At 52.6% G+C, this 20189-nt stretch overlaps 1 protein-coding gene across 1 annotated transcript in view; it reads left to right on the top strand.

Annotated features, from left to right (window-relative positions):
* The first annotated feature begins 344 nt into the window (after positions 1-344).
* The window catches only part of ACO2 (aconitase 2), a 43978-nt gene continuing 24133 nt past the window's right edge, over positions 345-20189 (top strand). Inside the window, exon 1 of the mRNA XM_062202776.1 lies at positions 345-446. Within this exon, the coding sequence (XP_062058760.1) occupies positions 357-446 (90 nt within the window). The 5' untranslated portion in view covers positions 345-356. The remainder of the gene's footprint in view (positions 447-20189) is intronic.

The raw sequence follows: 20189 nt of genomic DNA, 5'->3' as shown, positions 1-20189 counted from the left end.
CCGAATCTCGCTCGCTCTCGCGAGAGTTTCTGGAGCTGCGGGAGGCTAGGTCCTGGTAGGTTCATGTAAGTCTTCAAGTAAAAAAAAGCCTCCCAGATTTGGATGGCAGAGATAACCTAAATTTGCTCTTGGATACAACATCTTTGTTCGCGGTGTTTAATTATGCAAGTTTTTTATTTCGGTTTTTAGTTTGCCGTATCCGTACGTACTTTGAGGCATATCTTCCTTTCACGTGTCCGTTTCTCATCCCTGAGCTCCGCCCACTGCGCTGGCAGCACTTTGGCGCCCCCTAGGAAAGCCCCGCCTCCACCATGACGCGTCGCTCTTCAGGCCACGCCCCTGGCCATAGGCTATAAATGAGCCCGGTGGCACGTCACTTTCACGCGACCTCATCTTTGTCAGTGCACAAAATGGCGCCTTACAGCCTACTGGTGACCCGGCTGCAGGTGAGAGAGCTCAGGGCCCTGTGGGTTCACAGGGGCGGGGTGCTTCCTGCTTTGCCCGCGGCAGTGGGCGAGGCAAGGCGAGGCGGGCGCGTCTTCGGCCTGACTTTTCGCGTGCCCGTCCGGGTTGCGGGCGTAAGTCGGTGCCCGCTCCCCCAGTGCCCTAGGTCAAGGCGTCCCCGGGCCGAGTCAGTCCCTCCCCGCCCGCTAGGCAGCGTGGGTCCAGTGAGGGCGGCCCGGTGCAGAGTGGAGACACCTTCTCCCCCTTTCCGAGGTCGGCAGCCCTCGCCGCCGTGGGGTGACTTCCCGTTTCTCAAGGTGAGGGCAAGGTGACTTGGGGGCGCAGTGGTTGGTGAGCGCCCGAGGCCCGGTGCCCGCCGCCCTCGCTCCCCGCTCCGCCGCGGGGGCCTGCGAGCCGAGTGCGTCCACGGTTGCCGGGCTTCGAGGCTGGAGAGGAAGCTCTAGTCCCCTTAGTCCATTTCTGGGGACCCTGCCGAACGTGCAGCCGCGAATTCGAGCGGCTTCTCCCGCTGCCGGGGGTAGCGCGTAGTCTCGGCGCTGGCAGTCCCTCGGCTTGGCACCAGCCTGCAGGGCTGTTGTATCCTGGTCGATTCGTATACTCACCCGTGAGACAGAAGTGGGTTGATCTGCTCGCTGGATGGCAAGGGGAAGCCGACCCTCTGCTCCTGGTCAGCCTGCTCTCACGGAGCTGTGGGGGGCGGTCATTTGCACCTGCCAGACTACGGAATGGCGCGTCTGAGCTCAGAATTAGTTGCTTTTCAAATCCTAGGTAGAAAGCTAAGGGGACTGAGCAGTCTGACCTTGAGGGCTCTGTTAGGAGCCATCCGGAAAGCTGTGTCTGCCACACGCCCTCTCACTCCTAACTTGACGCATTCCAAAGTTCAATGTCAAAATGTGTGTTTTGTTAATAAAAATTAAGAAAGCGAGTGTCTGTAGACATTTTCTGTTAAACTTTTAACCGTCAGCTTTGTGAGTCTTTGGATCAAACAGCACAGCTTTGTAGAATTAATAAAGAAGTTAAATGCTGTACCCTCAGGAAGCATTGTGTCACTTTTCATCGCACTGCTTAAGTTTTAAACCATATGGCTTACAGGAAAATCATTTATTTTAAATACTTTTGGTCTCAAATTCTGAGCAGAGGCGAGAGATCTGAACTGAATTATCTCTCCAGGTCTCGCGACTCTCCAGGTTATTGATGTAGAAATAGTTTGATCTAATGGAGTCAAGATTTTTTTTAGAGATTTATTTACTTGTGATTTTTTTAAAAGATATATATTATTTATTCAAAAAAGCAACAGAACGAGACAGGAGAGAGAGCTTCCACCCATTGGTTCACTTCCCAAGTGGCTCGAACAACTAGGTCTGGGCCAGGCTGAAGCCAGAAGCCAAGAGCCAGGAACCCCATCCTGGTCTCCCAAATGGGCTGCAGGGGCCCACGTCCTGGGCCGTCTTCTGCCTTCCAGTGTTCACTATCGGAAGCAGAGCACCTGGGATTCAAACTGGCTCTCGAATGTGGGATGTTGGCATTGCAGTGCCGGCTCTCAGGCAGTTACTTGATAGGATACCTGGTTTGTTAAGCTTGGAAGAAAGGAATAATATTGCGTTTTTGAACTGAAAAGTGATCTGGACTGTAATGTGTGTTCGCCCTGACCTGTGACCTTGAGCAGGTTATTTTCTGAATCCCAGTTATCACATGGGCTTATCATCGTTAAAAAAATGTTTACTGAGTACATGGACTGTTGCAGAGTGATGAGCAAGTAGAATGTATTTATGGCCATCATGTATTCCAATTTTTTTTTTTTTAATCTTAGACAGAGAAATCCTCCAGCTGCTGGTTCACTCCCCAAATGGCTGCAATGGCCAGGACTGGGCCAGGCTGAAGCCAGGAGCCAAGAACTCCATCTAGGTCTCCCACATGGGTGGCAGGGACCCAAGTGCTCGGGCCATCATCTCTGCCTCCCAGGCCTGTGAGCAGGAAACTGGATCAGAGTCAGAGGAGCCAGGACTCAAATCAGCACCGTGATGTGGAATATGGGAGTCTCAAGGGCAGCTTGGCCCACTGACACTGAGCCACAGTGCCCACCCCTTCCGCTATGTTCTGATATATTCTCCAGAGAGCCTTGTGCCCCGGTGGCTGGACCAAAGGTGAAGGCAGAAGATGGGATATTGGCTGTTACTACTACCAAGGTCAATGGCTGACATTGACCTTACTGTGTGCCAGTGCCCTTACTAGACCCTGTGAGATGAGGCACATCTATCAGCTCTGTTTTAAAGATGAAGAAACATCAGAGGAAGCGTGGTGTCACAGCTTTGAGCGTGGCCTCTGGCAGCTGGTTGCCAGGATTGAGTTCCTGCTCAGTAACTGGGACTTTCAGCAGGACGCTCACCCTCTAGGTCCGCTTCCTCCCCTGTAAGGTTCCTACACAGCAGTGTATCAGTTGTATTCAGAGCCCGCACACAGTAGTCCTGTGTAATTGTTCAGATTGCTCAAGCCTTCTCGCTGGTTGTTGGCAGATTTGATTCTGCCTATTTCTGATTCCCAAGCCCGAGGGCTTCACAGCTGGCACCTGTTGCTTCCTTTTGGCATGAAGTCAGTGACCCAGGCACCGCTGATGCTCTGTAACTTGAGAACAGTGCCAAGTTGAAAGTTTACTATTGTTTGATATCACCTGCTACCAAGTAGTAAGATTAGGAACAAAGTGGAGGAGATGGGAGGTGAGGTTTTTTTGTTTTTGAAAAGTCATTGTTTGCGGCTGGCTCTGTGGTGCAGTAGGTTAATCCTCTGCCTGTGGCGCCAGCATCCCATATGTGCGCTGGTTCTAGTCCCGGCTGCCCCTCTTCCGATCCAGCTCTCTTCTGTGGCCTGGATTGACACAGCTCCGGCCATTGTGGCCATCTGGGGAGTGAACCAACAGAAGGAAGACCTTTCTCCTTGTTTCTCCCTTTTACTGTCTGTAACTCTACCTCTCAAATAAATAAAAAATTTATTTTATTTTATTTTTTAAAATTTTTTGACAGGCAGAGTGGACAGTGAGAGAGAGAGAAAGGTCTTCCTTTTGCCGTTGGTTCACCCTCCAATGGCCGCCGCGGTAGGCGCGCTGCGGCCGGCGTACCGCGCTGATCCAATGGCAGGAGCCAGGTGCTTCTCCTGGTCTCCCATGGGGTGCAGGGCCCAAGCACTTGGGCCATCCTCCACTGCACTCCCTGGCCACAGCAAGAGCTGGCCTGGAAGAGGGGCAACCGGGACAGAATCCGGTGCCCCAACCAGGACTAGAACCCGGTGTGCCGGCGCCGCAAGGCGGAGGATTAGCCTAGTGAGCTGCGGCACCGGCCAAATGAATAAAAAATTTTAAAAAGTATGGTTTACTTTCGGATTTTTTTTTTTTTTAAGATTTATTTATTTGAAGGTTGGAGTTAGAGAGGGAGGGAGGGAGGTCGGTCTTCCATCCACTGTTCCACTCCCCAGTTGGCTGCACCAGCCAGAGCTGCGCCTCTGAAGCCAGGAGCCAGGAGCTTCCTCAGGTGTTGCCGTTGATTTCTCAACAATGTTGCAGTGGGTTCCTTTCTGAGAGGAGCAGCGTGGTAGGGGCAAGAGGCGCCGAGTCAACACACAGACCCCGGGAGTCGGGTGAAAGCAGGCTTGAGGCGAGCAGCCCGCCGACTCCTTTATTACAGTTAGTACAACAGCTTATATAGCCAAGACCAGCCAATCCGATCAAGGGGCTGTCTATGCCCCAACCAATCACAGCCTGTTGCCAGGCAGTTTCCAAAGCCACCCAATCACAGGCTGTTGCCAGTCAGGCTCTTCTGAAACCATCCAATCACGGCCTGTTCCCAGGCAGTTTCTGTTGTCAGCGGCCATCTTAGCATGACCTTTTCACCTCAGCAGCCATCTTGATATGACCTTTTCACCTCATTCCACCACACTCCGGGTCTCCCATGTAGGTGCAGGGGCCCAAGGACTTGGGCCATCTTCTACTGCTTTTCCAGGCCACAGCAGAGAGCTGGATTGGAAGTGGAGCAGTCAGGACTTGAACCGGCGGCCGTATGGGATGCTGGCACTGCTTTACCTGCCACGCCACAGCGCCGGCCCCACTTGCTGATTTTTAATATCTATTTTTGTGCATATGACTATAGATTTTGGTTTTGCCTTGAGGTGCAGGGGTGCTGAGTCCATGCGACCATGTGACTTTGGGGAAATCAGGTAACCTCTTGCATGTGAATCTGGGATGGCAAATTGACTGAAGGAGTCTGACATCTTTTGCAGAAGTTCTCTCTCAAGCATCACTTAAAAACATGTGTTTTGGGACTGGCGTTTTGATACTGGGGGTTAAGCTGCGGCTTGTGATGCCGGCATCCCGTATGGGCACTGGTTTGAGTCCTGGTTGCTCCACTTCTGATCCAGCTCCCTGCTAGTGCTCTTGGGAAAAGCAATGGAAGATGGCCCAAATGCTTGGGCCCCTGCTCCCATGTCAGAGACTTGGAAGAAGCTCCTGATTCCTGGCTTCACCCTGGTGCAGCCCTGGCCATTGCAGCCATTTGGGTTGTGAACTAGTGGTTGGAAGATCTCTCTCTGTCTGTCTCTTCCTCCTTCCTTCTCTGTCTGTAACTCTGCCTTTCAAAGGAATCTTTATTTTTGAAAACTCACATATTCTAATGGATTATTTTAATTTTTAAGATTTATTTGAGGGCCAGCATTGTGGTATAGTGGGTAAAGCTGCTGCCTGTGACACCAGAATCCCATATGGGCACTGGTTCAAGTCCCAGCTGCTCCACTTCTGATCCAGCTCCTTGCTAAGGTACTTGGGAAAGCAGTGGAGGATGGTCCAAGTGCTTGTCCCCTGCACCCATGTGGGAGACCCAGAGGAATCTACTGGCTTCAGAGAGTGAACCAGTGGGTGGAAGATCTCTCTCCCTTTCCCTCTACCTATGCCTTTCAAATAAATGAATAAATTTTTTTTTAAAGATTTATTTGAAAGAATTAGAGAGGGAGATGACAGAGAGTGAAAGATCTTCCATCTGCTACTTCACTCCCCAAATGCCTACAACAGCTGGGGCTAGACCAGGCAAAAACCAGGAGTGTGGAACCCGATCTGGGTCTCTCGTGGGTATCAGGGACCCAACTGCTTGAGCCATCATGTGCTGCCTCCCATTGTGCACAGGACTCTAACCCTGGCCCTTTGAGAAGGGTGCGAGTGGCCCAAACAAGTGGACAAATAAGAAAATTGCTGCTGTGGAGTACTACAAGGACCATGGGCTAGGATGGAGGTGTGGAGGTGTGGTGTAGCTGTAGCTGAAGGGGTGCCGAAGACCTCCAGAGGAGGTGACATCTGAACTGAGACTCATAAAGCAGCCACTTGGCGTTTTGGGAGACGAGACCTCCAGTAGGAGCAGCAAGCACAGAGCAGTGGATGGGTGTGAGGATAAGTGTGGGTAGGGTGTCACAGGAGAGGAGGGTCTAAGCGAGAGGCAGGAACCAGGAATTTGAGTGTTGCTCCGAGTGTAGGGAAAACCCCCGGAAGGGCAGGTGTGTGCGGAGTGCTTAAGATGCCCACATCCTGTGTGGCGTGGGTTCCAGTCGCGGCTCTGCTCTGATTCCAGCATTCTGCTAATGCCCGGCTTGAGAGACGGTAGGTGATGGCTCGAGAACCGCCACCCCCGTGGAGTCCTGGGCTCCTGGATTTGGCCTGGCCCAGTCCCAGCTGTGTGGGCATTTGAGAGGGAACCAGCGGGTGGAAGATCTCTTTCTGCCTCCCTCTCTCTGCTTTTCAAGTAAAAATTAAAAAAAAAAAATTAAAAAAAGGCACATGGAGCATCAGAGCCTTCGGGGGACTTCCTCTGCTGCCTACCCCACCGCATGGTTTACTGCTGACCGACTGGGGGTTCCTTCCAGGCCCGAAGCCGCGTGGCCCCGCAAAATGGAGTAACAGCTGCCCTCCCACTGGGAGGCTTGAAACTCCTGGACATGCCGTAAAGATTTGTGAATAGTTTCCTTTTTTTTTTTTTTTTTTTAAGGTTTGTTTATTTGCAAGGCAGAGTGACAGACACACACACATCATATCTTCCGTCAGCTTGTGCACTTCCCAGATGGCTTCAGCAGCTGGGGCTGGGCCAGGCGGAAGCCAGGTTCTAGGAACTCCATCCAGGTCTCCCAAGTGTGTGGCAGAGACCCAAGTGCACTGGGCCGCCATCCACTTCCCAGGTGCGTTGGCAGGGGACTGCTCAGAAGCAGAGTAGCCAGGATTCGAACTGGTGCTCTGCTTCAGGAGGCTGGCATCGCAAGCAGCAGTGTAACGCGCGGTGCCACAGTGCTGACCCTTGTGAATAGTTTGTATATTTTGGAAATAGAGCTTTTTTGAACCGTGAGTCGGGACTGGCTTTTTCCTGCGACTGTCTCTCGGATCTGCAGAAGCACTTTACTCTGGAAGTCCTGAAAGGCACAGAGAGTGGGTTCCTTGGCTTCGTTCTGCAAGCGTGGCCTACAGCCAGGGGTTCCGGTTTGAAGCCAGGTCTGGAATTTGGCCTTTCTGTGTGTCCTTGGGCACAGCCTGTTTCCTCCCTGTAAGATGCACACAGTACCTTCTATCCCTTTGCCCCACGGGACGATTGTGGGGTTGTGTATGAAGTGGTTGGGGTGAGCTGGTGCAGGATATAGGCACTTGGAGCACGTTGGCCTCTGCCTGCAGCCTCCATTGGCTCTGCTCATGTGCTTAAAACAGACCAGTTCTCAGGAAGTTGCTTGTTTACCCGGATCGCCTTGGGTACCAGACATGTAGCAGCCAGCGCCACGGCTCAATAGACTAATCCTCCGCCTGCGGCGCTGGCACACTGGGTTCTAGTCCTGGTCGGGGCGCCGGATTCTGTCCCGGTTGCCCCTCTTCCAGGCCAGCTCTCTGCTGTGGCCCGGGAGTGCAGTGGAGGATGGCCCAAGTGCTTGGGCCCTGCACCCCATGGGAGACCAGGAGAAGCACCTGGCTCCTGCCTTCGGTGCAGCGCGCCGGCCACGGTGGCCATTGGAGGGTGAACCAACAGCAAAGGAAGACCTTTCTCTCTCTCTCTCTCTCTCTCGCGCATTGTCCACTCTGCCTGTCAAAAAAAAAAAAAAAAAAGAGAGAGAGACATGTAGCAATGGTTCTGGAAGACCTTATCACACTGCTCTGAGAGAGTTGGGGGAAGAGGGAAAAATGAATCTAACAGTTCTTTTTTTTTTTTTTTTTAAATTTTCACTTTTTTATTTTAAAAGCAGAGAAAGAGAGCGATTTTCCATTCATTGGTTCACCCCTCAAATGTCTGTGACAGCCAGGGCTGGACCAGGCCAAAGCCAGGAACCCAGAATGCAATCTGAGTCTGCCACATGGGTGGCAGGGCCCCAAGCACCTGAGCCTCCCAGGGTTCACGGAAAGCAGGAAGCTGGACCAAAAGTGGAGGAGCTGAGACTTGACCTGACACTCGGGTAGGGGGTGTGGATGTCCCAGGTGCCCGCCCCTTTCCTGTGTTCTGAGTTGAAGGGCAGGATTGGCTGGGGAAGTGAGCTCCAGAACCACGTTTGCTGCACTCATCCCAAAGCAGGAAGGTCCCAGCCTTCGGTGAGTTCAGGCCTAGTGCGATTGTTCCTGCTTTCTCCTTGCAGAGGTTGAGAGCGTTTCTGACTGGGAGCTTTAACTCCATGGGCGTTTGTGAGCGGTCCCAGAGAGGCAGCAGGAGTTCCTTTAACCTCTCTCTCACACACACACACTTCTTCAGGGCCTTGTCTGTCTTGTCTGTCACTGGGCATCTGTGTGTCATCTACAAGCATTGTTGTGTCCTGCCTGTGCCCTGAGGGAGCTGCCTGTGAGGACCCTCTGGGCTGAGGAGGAGCAGTCGTTTAAGTAACTGTGGGGCCTTGGGCAAAGCAAGGAGCAGGGGCGGTGTGCTTGGGGGGAGGGGGGGCTGAATGCAACCTCATCCGCCCGTCCTGGCCCCTGAATGTAGTCTGCCCACTGCCACGGGGTTGTTAGACTGGACCCGGTCTCGAGGGTCGGGCAAGCCACATGAGCTGCCGTATGCAGAGTGTGCAGGCCCGTTGCACCACTCACAGAACTGGGTCTTATTTTACAAATATTGCCTCATTTGTCCTTCACAGCAACCCTAAGAAGCAGGTCTTATTAGCCTGTTTTCATAGTGATGCAACGGAGGCCCAGAGGGGTTAAATAAACAGTGTACCAGAGGTCACCGCTCGCAGGCAGGAGCTGAGCTTTGAATGCACGTTTGTTTGCAGAACCCAGGCTTCTACTGCCCAGCCAGGCTGGTTCCCCAGAGTAGAAAGCGGATCTCTGCAGCAGGCCGGGTGGAGGGGCACAGTCCGGTTGGCTCCTGGCCACTCGGGTGTAGGAGACGTCTCTTTGGAACTGTGATCACCTCTTGCCCCACACATCAGCAAGGCTGGCAAAGGAGATGGCTCACAGAGGGAGCTTTGTCCGTCACTGAGCTCTGGGGCACTCTTATAGGCCGCCTGTGAGCTTGCACAGGATGCCCTTCTCAAGTGTGTTGGTGTGGATCTGCCTAGTGGGGGCCGGCGCAGGCCTGGGGGTTTGTGTGCAGTTCGCAGTAAACCTGGAGTCTGCTGCTGACGCCAGCGGCCAGAGAAGTAGGCAGACGAGTGAGTTTATCAGCCTGTTCCCTGCTGCCTTTGGAGCCTGATAGAGGCTGTGACCTGGAGAGAGGCACCTTGCTCCCTTCCCAAGCCTCTGGAAAGGACTGCATCACTTCTGTTCCTGCCAGTCGCATAGCAACGAAGCTAGCTGGCTGCCTGCTGGCAGGGGAGAAGCATCCGGCTGTGGGTTCTTGGGAGACATGCCAGCCTGGCCTACCAGGGGTGGGAGACGGTTGCTAGAAGCCTCGCAGAGGCGGTGTGGGAAGATGCCTCCTCAGGTGGGGGAGGGTGTTGCTTGACGTGCACTCCTGTGTTGCCCATTTGAGGCTCATTTGAGGCTCCTGTGCCGGGGTCTGGCAGCTAGCCGCTAAGAGCTGTGGTCTGAAGACTTCTGGAGCTGTGGTCTGAAGAAGCAGGGCCCCCCTCAAGCCTGGAGTTGTTCTTTCTTCTGGTGAAGTGTGTAGCGTCCTCACCCCGGAGGTGGGCTGCGCAGGTGGAGGACTGTGGTAAGCATTCAGGTGCGCGGTGAGTGGATCCATGAGGCCTTTTCAGGTCCAAGATGTGCTGGCCTGGTGCTTGGGGCCCGCTCTGGGCCAGGGGTGTTCGGCGGCAGGGAAGGGAGAAGTCGAGGGCGTGGTGGGAAACAGCAGCCTGTAACCCCTCCCCCAGGGCAGAGGCAGGCGGGCATCGTGCTCCCAGGAGGACTGGGTGCCTGCCCAGGGCCCAGCAGTCAGGCTCTGCTTCTGAGACATTGTTTCCTTATAGATGTGATACATTCATTTAAGCTCTGCTTCTCCATCCCGATTTCCGGAGGCGGCCACTGACAGGAGTTCTGTTTGTCCGTCCGGACTTGCCCCTGCATCTACAAGCCGCGTGTTATTTCTCATTCTCAGTCTGCACAGAGCAGAATCCTGGCTGAGGTTCCCCAGCCAGGGGCGCTGCGGTGCTGCCCGCACTCCCCCCGGCTTTAGGGCGGATGCCGTCTCTGTGACTTGTCCTCGGCTGGGAGTATTTCCACAGTGCACGCTCACGCTCGTGGAGACCAGGCCGTCGTGAGCTCCTCGGCTTGCTCCGAGGGCCCGTGCCCACCAGCACGTGGCTTCCTAACCGGCAGTGCGGCCATAAGCTGTGCTTGGCAGGCTGAACAGGACCCTGCCCACAGACTTGGCAGTCCCTTTGGGTTGGGTGTTCTCAGGACACAAGTGTCCCAAGGGAAGTCTCCATCCTTTGGGAAGAGAAGGCAGTGTGTCTGACTTGAACCATGTCGGGGCTGAGTCCTGAGTGGGTGTGGGAGTGTGACGTGCCACGGGACGGACTCACATCCCAGTGCCTTGGCTCTGAACTGGCCCTGATGACTCATTATGGCCTCTGCCAGAGGCACACATGATCAGAGTTTGAAAGTGCAATGAAGCTCTATCTTTATCCATTTCATCACCAAGTGTTCCTTGAACTGTATGTCAGACGTTGCCTTGGGCACTGAGTTCTAGTGGTGATCAGAATAGACGAGGTTTTTGCCTTCATGGAACTTACGTTTTAATGGACTTGACTTTCTCTTCTGAGGCTGTCTTATCAAACAAGGGACAAAATGACATGCAGCAATCCTTCTTGGCACAGTTATTGGAAGATGGCATAAGACCAGGCATGGTTTCCTTCCCTCTCCCCTCCTTCCTTCCCTCTTTTCCTTCCTTCCTATTTATTTATTTATTAAGATTATTTATTTGCGGGACCAACACTGTGGCTCAGCAAGTTAAAGCTGTGGCCTGCAGTGCTGGCATTCCATATGGGCCCCGATTTGAGTCTGATCTGTTCTACTTCCAATCCAGTTCCCTGCTAATGCGCCTGGGAAACACTGGAAGGTGACCTAAGTCCCGCACCTGTGTGGGAGACCCGGAAAAAGCTCCTGGCCCAGCCCTAGTCATTGTGACCATTTGGGGAGTGAACCAGCAGATGGACGATCTCTTTTTCTCTCTGTGTAACTCTGTCTTTCAAATAAATAAATGAATCTTAAAAAAAAAAAAAAAAAAAAAAAAGATTGTTTGAAATGCAAGTGACAGAGAGAGAGGGAGAGATCTATCTATTTGCTGTTTCACTCCAGAAATGGCCACAAATGGCCAATTCTGGTCCAGGCCAAAGCCAGGAACCTAGAATTCCATCCAGGTATCCCATGTTGGTTGTAGGGACCCAAACACTTGGGTCATCATCCACTGCTTTCCCAGAAGCATTAGCAGGGAGGTGGATTGGAAGCAGAGCAGCTAGAACTGGAACCAGTGCTGTAATGTGGATGTTGGCATTGCAAGTGGTGGCTTAACCCACTGTGTCACAACCCCAGTCCCCTTTCCTGTTTGTTTTTAAAGATTTATTTATTTGGGAACCAGCGCTGTGGAGCAGAGGCTTAAGCAGTGGTCTGCAGCGCTGGCATCCTATATGGGTGCTGATTTGAGTCCCAGCTGCTCCACTTCTGATCTAGCTCCCTGCTAATTTGCTTGGGAAAGCAGCAGAAGATAGCTCTAGTGCTTGGATCCCTGCATCCATGTGGGAGACCCGGAAGAAGCTCCTGGCTTTGATCTGGCCCAACCCTTGCTGTTGTTGCTATTTGGGGAATGAAGCAGTGGATAGAAGACCTCTTCACTGTTTATTCCTCTCTGTAACTGCCTTTCAAATAAATAAATAAATCATCAAAAAAAGATTTTATTTATTTGAAAAGCAGAGTTAAAAGAACTCCATCCAGGTCTCCCACTTGGATGCAGGGGCTCAAGCACTTGGGCCATCTTCCACGGCTTTCCTAGGCACATTAACAGGGAGCTGGATTGGAAGTGGAGTAGCCAGTTCTTCAACAGGTGCTCATATGGGATGCTGGCATCAAAGATGGTGGCTTAACCTGCAACACAGTGCTGGCGGGGACCCCTCCCCTTTCCTGTTCTTGCCCAGTCATGCGGTGGCTGTCTCCCACTGTGGGTCTCTTTCTTCCTTTAGAGTTTGCTCGTTGTTCTGTATCGGGGAAGCAAGGATCTACAGAGCCTCCCCTTCTTGGGAGCCCTGGAGATCTGTCGCCCATCCTACCAGGGGTGGGCCGTCATCGGACCGAGCAGCTAGACTCCCAGAAAGGCAGCTGGGTCAGCAGCTGGGAGTGAGAGCCCCTGAGGAGGACTAACTCACCAGGCTGCTGGGCCTGGAGGAGAGGCTGGGAAGACACGTCTGTTGCACAGTGAGAAGGCGTGGGCCCTAGACTCCCAGCTGTGTGTGTTGAGGCAGACCACTTCCTGTCTGAGCTTCTGTTGTCTTCAAGGCTTAGGGAGGCTGAGGTGTGTCCCAAAACATGCTGATGTGCTGATGCAGCTCTCACTGGAGTCTAAGTGAGGAAGCTGTGCTACAGCAGAGAGAGTGCTCTGGGGATGCTTCGAATAGAGAAGACATGTATTTATAACCATATAAACAGCGATGCGAGTGTTCTTATAAATACTTCAATACCACAGAGAAAGCTGAAATCCTCAAATGGCCCCAATGGCTGTGGCTGGGCCGGGCCGGGCCGGAGCCAGGAGCCTGGAACTCCTAGGTCTCCCAGGTAGGTGTCAGGGGCCCGCGTACTTGGGCCATCTTCTGCCCTCCTAGGTGCGATCAGCAGGGAGCAGCCGGTATATGAACCGGCACCTGTGTGGGATGTCAGCACGTGAAGGGTGTCGTTAGCAGGGAGCTGGATGGGAAGTGGGTGCCGGCACTGTAGACGGTGGTTTAACCCACTGCGCCAGAACGCCGGCCCCCGGTTCACTCTAGAAGCGCTCACGAGGGTTGGCTTTAGACTCACCAGAGCTGGGAGTGGCATCTCAGTCCCTTGATCCTTCACTGCTGCCTCCAGGGCCTACAGAGTGGGAAGCTGGAATTGGGAGCTGGAGCCAGGCATTGCACCTGAAAACTGGGATGTGATGTAGGCTGTGGGCATTTTTTTTTTTTGTCTTTTAAAGATTTATTTATCTGAAAACAGAATGACAGGAAGAGAGAGAGCTCTTCTGTCCACTGGCTCACTCCCCAAATGCCTGCAGTAGCTGGGCTTGGATTAGGCTGAAACCAGGAACTAGGAACTCTGTCTGGGTCTCCCACATGAGTGGTGGAAACCAAGTACTTGGGTCATGATCTGTCTCCCAGGTGCATTAACGGGAAGCTGGATTGGTAGCAGAGGCAGAACTGGATCTGGGGCACTCTGATTGGGTAGGTAGGTACCTCAAGCGCAGCCTAACTTGCACCATAATACCTGCCCTGGATATAGGTATCTTAACCAGCATCTAACCACTAGGCTAAATGCCTTCCCCACTGTCTTTTTAAAGAACTGTAGAATAGGGCCGGTGCCGTGGCTTAACAGGCTAATCCTCCGCCTTGCGGCACCGGCACACCGGGTTCTAGTCCCGGTTGGGGCACCGAATTCTGTCCCGGTTGCTCCTCTTCCAGGCCAGCTCTCTGCTATGGCCCGGGAAGGCAGTGGAGGATGGCCCAAGTCCTTGGGCCCTGCACCCGCATGGGAGACCAGGAGAAGCACCTGGCTCCTGGCTTCAGACCAGCACAATGCGCCGGCCGCAGCGGCCATTGGAGGGTGAACCAACGGCAAAAAGGAAGACCTTTCTCTCTGTCTCTCTCTCTCACTATCCACTCTGCCTGTCAAAAAAAAAAAAAAAAAAAAAAGAACTGTAGAATGGCATTCCATGGTGGATGAGCCAGAACTTAATGCCGCATTTCTGAACAATTGGGTTCTTTAAAAAAAGAAAATGCTGCAGATAATGTCCTTGCCTTTCTGTCTGCTCATTTATGTGGTATTTTGATAAGATAGCTTCTTGGAAGCGGGAGAGCTGGTTAGAGGGTACAAACACTTTCCATTTTAATAGGTATTGCCTAATTGTCTTTCAAAAATGTTGAGCCTTTTTGTACCCTAACCAAAAGCTTCTAAGACTGGTAAATCATTAATTTGTCTATTAATTGCTCTCACAAGGTTAACGGAATTTGCTCTGTGTCTAACCCTGCTTAGTAAGGAAGAACTAGTAGGTAGAAGCAACATTTCTTCATTTAACTAAGTGATATTTATGTAGCACCTTCTGTTTGTCAGACTAGGTGTTTAGGCATGGGGAATTTAGTCGTCGTTAAGAAACAGACATGAGGCTGGCGCCGCGGCTCACTAGGCTAATCCTCCGTCTGCAGTGCCGGTACCCCGGGGTTCTAGACCGGTCAGGGCGCCGGATTCTGTCCCGGTTGCTCCTCTTCCAGTCCAGCTCTCTGCTGTGGCCCAGGAAGGCAGTGGAGGATGGCCCAGGTCCTTGGGCCCTGCACCCCATGGGAGACCAGGAGAAGCACCTGGCTCCTGGCTTCGGATTGGCGCAGCATGCCAGCTGCAGCAGCCATTGGGGGGTGAACCAACGGAAGGAAGGCCTTTCTCTCTGTCTGTCTGTCTGTCTCTCTCTCTCTCTCACTAACTCTGCCTGTCAAACAAACAAACAAACAAACCAGACATGGGGCTAGTGCTGTGGCATCCCATGAGTGTGCCAGTTCGAGTCCTAGCTGCTTCACTTCCAGTCCATCTCCCTGCTGATGTGACTGGGAAAGCAGTAGAGGATGGACCAAGTACTTGGGCCCCTGCCACCCACGTAGGAGACCTGGAGGAGGCTCCTGGCTCCTGGTTTCCGATCGGCCCAGCTCCAGCCATTGTGGCTAGTTGGGGAGTGAACCAGCAGATGGAAGATCTTGTTCTCTCTTTCTCTAACTCTGCCTTTCAAACAAATAAATAAATCTTAAAAAAAAAAAAAAAATACACTGCATGAGTGAGGGTGGGTAGATGCTGTAGTATTCGAAACATCATGCTGAGTGGAAGGAGCGTCTCCAAGGACTGCATTTGTATGAAGTGTCCACAACAGGCCAGTTTATAGACAGAAAATAGATTAGTGGTTGGCTAGGGCTGGAGGACTGGGGGGAAGTGGGACAGTGCCGAGGCCCCCATGGCGGTCCCTTTAGGATCTGTACAGGCCAAAGGAGTTCTGTCAGATTGATGCTCCTGATGAAGGTGGGTGTGGAATTGTTCAGAGACCAGGTAGGTGAGTTTCGCTGGAAGGTCCCATGAGCAGGAGGGAGTTTCAGAGGCATGGGAGACTTTCCAAGGCAAAGTCTAACAAATTACAAATCATCTGAAGGAGAGAAGAGGGGGCACTTAAAGAAATCAGCTTAGGTTTTCAGAATGACTTGTCCAAAGTTAGCAGGAGGGCCAGTAACCAAGGCGAAATGCCCCAGAGCTGCTAGAATACCTCAGAGGGGGTCAGGAATGCCAAGCCCAGATGAGCTAAGTCTATTTAAGATTTTAATCAACCCAGAGCCTGTGAGACAGTGTGTGCAGTTTCCTGGCTTCCCACGTGAGCCAGAAAAGGGACAAAAGCTACCACTTCTAATTATGTACCTCTCTCTGAAGGAAAATGACCCCTTGTAACACGTAGGCTCTCTGCCAAAACACTCTGTGTAGACTGTTTTTTTTGGACAGGCAGAGTTAGACAGTGAGAGAGAGAGAAAGGTCTTCCTTTTCCGTTGGTTCACCCCCCAAATGACCGCTATGGCCGGCGCTGCGCTGATCTGAAGCCAGGAGCCAGGTGCTTCTTCCTGGTCTCCCATGTGGATGCAGGGCCCAAGCACTTGGGCCATCCTCCACTGCCTTCCCAGGCCACAGCAGAGAGCTGGCCTGGAAGAGGAGCAACCGGGACAGAATCCAGCGCTCCAACCGAGACTAGAACCCGGGATGCCGGCATCACAGGCGGAGGATTAGCCAAGTGAGCTGTGGCGCCGGCCTCTATGTAGACTATTACATTTGATAGTCACACTATTAAGTTTATCTCCATTTTCTGTATGACCAAACTAAGGCTTGGGAAAGTTAAATTACTTGCCCAGGGGCCAGTGTTGTGGCCCAGAGGGTTAAGATACTGCCAGCATCCCATATCGGAGTGCGTGGTTCAAGTCTTAACTACTCTGTGCTTCCATCCAGCTCCCTGCTAATGTGCCTGGGAGGCAGCAGATGATGGCTTAAGAACTTGGGTTCCTGCCACCCACATGGGAGACCCAGATGTAGTTCCTGGCGATTTTGGACTTTTGGGGAGTGAACCAGCAGATGGGAGAGTGATCGTAATCTCTCTCTCCTCTCCACTTCTCTCCCTCCTTCCCCCCCCCCATTCCATTTCTCTACCTTTCAAATAAGTTAATCTTTAAAAATAAATAACTTGTGCATGGGGCCAGCGTTGTGGCATAGTACCCATATGAGTGCTGATTCCAGTCTGTTTCTGAGATGGGCCAAATCTCCTGAATTCTGCTGCCCCTAAATTTGGTGCCAGTCCTGCCTCACAGAGGTCACCCTTCCCCCGCACAGTGTGATAGACTGAAGACTGCCCAGCCACACACCTGCTGTGACCCTGGGTAAGTTATTGTTTTAATATTTATTTATTTGAGAGGCAGAGTTACAGACAAAGAGGGAGAGACAGAGAGGTCTTGCATCCGCTGGTTCACTCCCCAAATGGCTTCAACAGCCAGAGCTGTGCTGAACCAAAACCGGGAGCCAGGAGCTTCTTCCGGGTCTCCCACACAGGTGCAGGGGCCCAAGGACTTGGGCCATCTTCTGCTGCTTCTACAGCAGAGAGCTGGATTGGAAGAGGGGCAGCCAGGACAAGAAATAGTGCCCATGTGGGATGCTGGTACCACAGGTGGAGGTTTACTCTATGCCACAGCACTGGCCCCTATTATTTTAAGACGCAGTGGTCTGTTTGTTTATTTGAAAGGTGGAGTTACAGAGCACTATCTTGCATTCACTAGTTCATTCCCCAAATGGCCACAATGTCCAGGGCTGGATCATGCCAAACCCAGGAGCCTGGAACTACATTCAGATTTCCCATCTTCCACGGCTTTACCAGGGGTGGTAGCAGGGAGCTGAAGCAAAGTGGAGCAGCTGGGACTTGAGCTGGCGCCTACATGGGATGCTGGTGCCGCAGGCGACTGCCTTACCTGCTGTGCCACAGCGCCGGCCCTCATTTCATGTGCCTTAAACTCACATCACTGTTCTGAACTCAGGAGCATGGCTGGTATCTCCTCCTATACAGGTGTGAAAACAGGCCTGGGGGAGCCGAGTGGATTGCCTGAAGTCTCACAGCTAGACCAACATGGCTTATTTTGGGGGACTAGTAGATTAGTGAGAGTGTCGGTTTCTGTGGGGTATTTGACTCGTTCTTCAGGCTGTCCTTAAGAAGCAAGTGCTCATGACAGTTGAGGTAGGTGGCATCTGTTTGGGGTGAACACCTGGGACTGGGAAGCTTTGCTAGACGGATAGTGTTGGCCTGACCAGACATCTCCCTGGGAAGGCCGGCCTGGAATAGGTCCCGTTTGTGTTGTGACTTGGATGGACAAGCCGGGATTCCTGCTCACTGCATGTGTGGCTGATACACGAGGAGGGTCCTCCTGACTTCTGCAGACCACAGAGGCCTGGAGATGGTCAACAATTGATGAAATTAAATCAGGGTTAGTGTCAGGTTCTGCCTGCAAGTTTGCATGACCAAGCGCACAAGCAGAGCCTGGCTCCAGAGAGTTGATGAGGAAGGTAGGAGGTGAGATGCCAGAGTATGTGGACGTGATGTGTTTGCTGCGTGGTGGGCTGCTGTGGGACTGGTGATGATGATCCCTTTGTCCTCGGTGCTGGCATGCCCGGGCTGCTGCAGGATGTGGAAACATGCTGCGTAGGGGACAGGACCGGGGCGAGTGCTGTGGAGCAGCAGGTTAATCGCCACTTAGGATGCCCACATCCCTCAGAGTGCTGGTTCAAGTCCTGACTGCGCTGCTTCCAGCCCAGCTCCCTGCCAGTGCATCCTGGGAGGCAGTGGATGATGGCTCAAGTACTTGGGCTGCTACCTCCCATGTAGGGGACTGTGTGGAGTTCCAGGCTCCTTGCTTTGGTCTGGGCTAGTTCCGGCAATTGTGGTTATTTGGGGGAATGAACCCGCAGATGCAAGACAGGCAGCTAGCTAGCTAAATAGATAGATCCTCTCCTCTCTCTCTCTCTCTTTGTGTTTCTGTCACTTTGCCTTTCAAGTAGATAAAAATAAATATTTAAGAAAAGAGATCTATATGTAGACATTGGAAAGATGTCTTTGTTAATGAGTGAAAGAAGTGAGCTGCAGAACAGCTTGTGCGGGTTCTGGTTGTGTGAGGGACACAGGGGACTGTGTGTGTGCTTGTAAATGCACAGGGTGGTGGTAACAGAATGGAGACTTTGCTCAGGTTTTATGTGATCTCTCCAGTCCTCACAAGGGCCCCCAGAGGAGAGTGCTCAGAAGAGAGGGTAAGTTGTCCAAGATCACTCAGGCAATAAATAGCAGCACCAGACTTAAACCGGGGTCTCTGCCACTCCACCCCTGTGTGCTGGGCTCCCCCCATGACTGTGAGCGTGAGGTGGCCGTAGCTGCTACTGGAATGTCCTGCCTTCTTCCTTTGCATCTTGGTGCAGTGATGGGTCATTTGCCTTACCCAGTGAGCAGAGAGTGAGGCTCTGTGGTGGGTGTCGAGGTGGACAGCAGGTAGCTCCTTCCTGGTTGGGAGTATGGATAATGGCCAGGTGCTGTTTCATAACATGATCTGTTATCACCTGCCCAGATCCACGTGGTGGGACTGGCAGGACTTGGAGATAAATGAGCAGAGCCTGGGGCTGTGGGCTCAGCGTTGCCGCGCTTTGCCTCTGCTCACACAAGTCTGTGCCTGCTGGACACAGGAGCCAGGAGCCAGGAGCTGCTTCTGGTTCTGCACCACGTGGGTGCAGGGGCCTAAGGACTTGGACTATCTTCTGCTGCTTCCCCAGGCCATAGCAGAGAGCTGGATCGGAAGTAGAGCAGCCAGGACTTGAACTGGCGCCTGTATTGGTTACCAGCACTGCAGGTGGGTGTCTTTGCCCACTATGCCACAATGCTGGCCCCTCAAATAAGTAGTTAGAAAATAAAATTAGGGGCTCTTGCACTGTGGCATAGTGGGTAAAGCCACCACCTGCTATGCTGGCATCCAGTATGGGTGCCAGTAGAGTCCCAGCTGCTTTTCTTCCAATCCAGCTCTCTGCTATGGCCTGGGAAAGCAGTGGAAGATAGCCTAAGTCCTTGGGCCCCTGTACCCACGTGAGAGACCCGGAAGAAGCTCCTGGCTCCTGGCATCAGATCAGCCCAGTTCCAGCCATTGCAGCCATTCAGGGAGTGAACCAACGGATGGAAAACCTTTCTCTCTGTCTCTTCCTCTATCTGTAACTCTACCTCTCAAATCAATCAATCAATAAAAATCTTTTTAAAAATAAAATTAACTATTACAAATCCCATCCTAGTAATCATTTGTTGCTGTATAACTCATTGCCTCGAAACAGAGGCTTAAGACAGCAATAAGTATTGCACAGTGTCTGCGGGCCAAGAATTTCAGAGGCTGGTTGGGTGTCTGGCTGTAGTGATGGTGTCAGCTGCGGTGGTCTGAAGGCTGGGGTTGGGGTTGGGGCTGGAGCAGTCACTGGCAAGGCAGGTGGTGCTGGTTACTGCCGAGTGGGCCCTCCCAGGACTGCATGGGTGCCTTAACATGGCGACTGACTGCCCCCAGAGCGATGGGAGACACAGCAGGGAGCAGCTCTCCTTTGTGTGACCTAGCCTCGGAAGTCACATGGCCTTGCCGGTCACAGTTGATCACAGTTGACCGTTGGGCGTCAGACCTTGCTTCTGCAAGCGTGAGGAAGCAGTCAGAGTTCATGCACAGGGTCTGCTGTTCTGATGTTCCTACCTAGTCAGTAAATATTTAATGAGTCTGATGTGTGCCAGTTAGCATAGGTGTGGCCGTGAGATGAAGAAGGCTTGATGCCAACCCTCAGGGAGTGGATGGTGTCGGTGGAGCAGTAGCTCTGACTTGGGGAGTGCTTCACAGCCGAAGGAGAAGTTTTGCTCGTGGTCTCATTCTGCCTCAGTACCCCTGTGTTGTCTTACATCCCTGTTTCCTCTCTGGGACTCAGGGGTGTGTCCCTAGATGACACAACTTAAATGATTGAACTTGGCTTGGTCGCAGCGGTTCTACCTGTGACTTCC

Source organism: Lepus europaeus, chromosome 10 (assembly GCF_033115175.1).
Source record: "Lepus europaeus isolate LE1 chromosome 10, mLepTim1.pri, whole genome shotgun sequence".
Classification (NCBI taxonomy): domain Eukaryota; kingdom Metazoa; phylum Chordata; class Mammalia; order Lagomorpha; family Leporidae; genus Lepus; species Lepus europaeus.
The sequence above is the reverse complement of the archived record's forward strand: the minus strand, read 5'-3'. Positions and strand labels throughout refer to the sequence as shown.